The 1,651-nt window shown below is 35.9% G+C and overlaps 1 protein-coding gene across 1 annotated transcript; it reads left to right on the forward strand.

The window, feature by feature from the left end:
- The first annotated feature begins 572 nt into the window (after positions 1-572).
- Positions 573-1,440, forward strand: LOC145610680 (polyadenylate-binding protein RBP47C'-like). The gene is made up of 5 exons (XM_081665980.1): positions 573-584; positions 712-842; positions 935-1,031; positions 1,151-1,306; positions 1,423-1,440. The coding sequence occupies exons 1-5, from the start codon at positions 573-575 to the stop codon at positions 1,438-1,440; spliced, it is 414 nt and encodes a 137-aa protein (XP_081522106.1).
- The last annotated feature ends 211 nt before the right edge of the window (positions 1,441-1,651 follow it).

Consider the following 1,651-nt stretch of genomic DNA (forward strand, 5'->3'; position numbering starts at 1 on the left):
TATTGATTTGCATTAATTTTTTCAAATATTACTTTTGTTTTAACTAAATCAACAGTTCATATAACAGTTACCTCTGTTGTTGTGGTGTCTAGTTCATAAAACATGCCTTTTGTGCATAATAATTGTATAAGTGGCTTCCGTTCTTTACAACTAGTTTGTAAGTTTAATTTGTTTGGTAGAAATGTTATCATGAAAGACCAATTTGCAACTACAAACTAACAACCAATTAATAAGCTCAAAGAGATTATCTTTGCAGACATACACACCATAATTAAGTAAGGCTCCCTTTTTTCAGTCCGTTGATGTTGTGTATGTGTCTATGATGTGTGTGCAGCATGACAGTGTCATTCTCAAGTGTATATATATTGCATATCATGATTTGTTGACCATGATTGGTTATGATTTAAGATGAAGAAAAGTTTAACAAAGAATCAGGAGGGGGGATTAATAAAGAACTGGCTTTTCTAAATAATATATTTCCTCTAAAGTTATAGATGCTTGACATTAATGAACTCTTATGTCTGTGTTTTCAAATAATCTTTTGTTGCTAGGTGGATACGGATCAAGTAACAATGCTGGACAAGGTTCTCAATCTGAGGAGATTCGTCAAACACAACTGTCATAGACTTTCTAGAGTAATTTATTACACTTAGGAGATGAATTTGTTTTGTTTTGTCTTTCAATTATGAATCTATCTTTTTATTACTGTAGATTTTTGTTAGAGGGCTTGATCCTAGTGTCACAGACGAGGATCTTACGCAACCTTTCTCCCAATATGGGGAGATAGTTTCTGTTAAAATTCTAGTAGGGAAAGGATGCGGATTTTTGCAATTTGCAAACAGGTGAGGCTTATACCATGCTCTGAAACAAAATTTGATGATTTGAACTGTCATTAGATTGCTTACATTATAATTGTTGATTGTGTCACCTGCAGAGGTGATGCTGAAGAGGCTTTGAATAAGCTGAACGGGTCAGTTATAGGAAAGCAAATTGCCCGTCTTTCATGGGGCCGCAACCCTGCAAACAAACATGTATATTTTCTCTCTTGTCTCTGTTTGTTTCTTGTTTAGATTTCAGGTTTTTGTAATTCTATTTTCTACCTTGAAATGTGATTCTATGCTAAATAACACTTCACTTATATAGATGGCAGTCAAGAGGTGATTATGGAAATCAGTGGAATGGAGGCTACTACGAAGGACATATATATGATGGTGGTTACGGATACGTACCACACCCCCATGACCCAAGCATGTATGCAGCAGCAGCAGCTTATGGAGCTTACCCTGTGTACGGCAATCAACAACAAGTAAGCTGATGACAAAGACACGAAAAGAAGAAGTAGCGCGCATGAGGAGAAGCCTCAAGATTATCGATAAGTGATACGTATCACACTACCTAGGTATAATGTTTCATTCTTTGTAGTGTGAGCCTGTTGTGTAGAAATATTTATGAACCCCTCCACCTCCTAATGTGGAGTGGAACTGAATTTTGACAACTCCCAAGGTAGTTTTTCTTACTAAGTTGCTTTTTTTCCCTATCATATTAGATATTCATTGAGGAATAGTTAAGAATGATATGGGGAACTTGCTGCTTAGAATATATGATGCGTGCATATCTCTATATGTTTGCTGGCTACTATACTGCTGGTCTG

This window comes from Chenopodium album, chromosome 24 (assembly GCF_948465745.1).
Source record: "Chenopodium album chromosome 24, dcCheAlbu1.1, whole genome shotgun sequence".
Lineage (NCBI taxonomy): Eukaryota > Viridiplantae > Streptophyta > Magnoliopsida > Caryophyllales > Amaranthaceae > Chenopodium > Chenopodium album.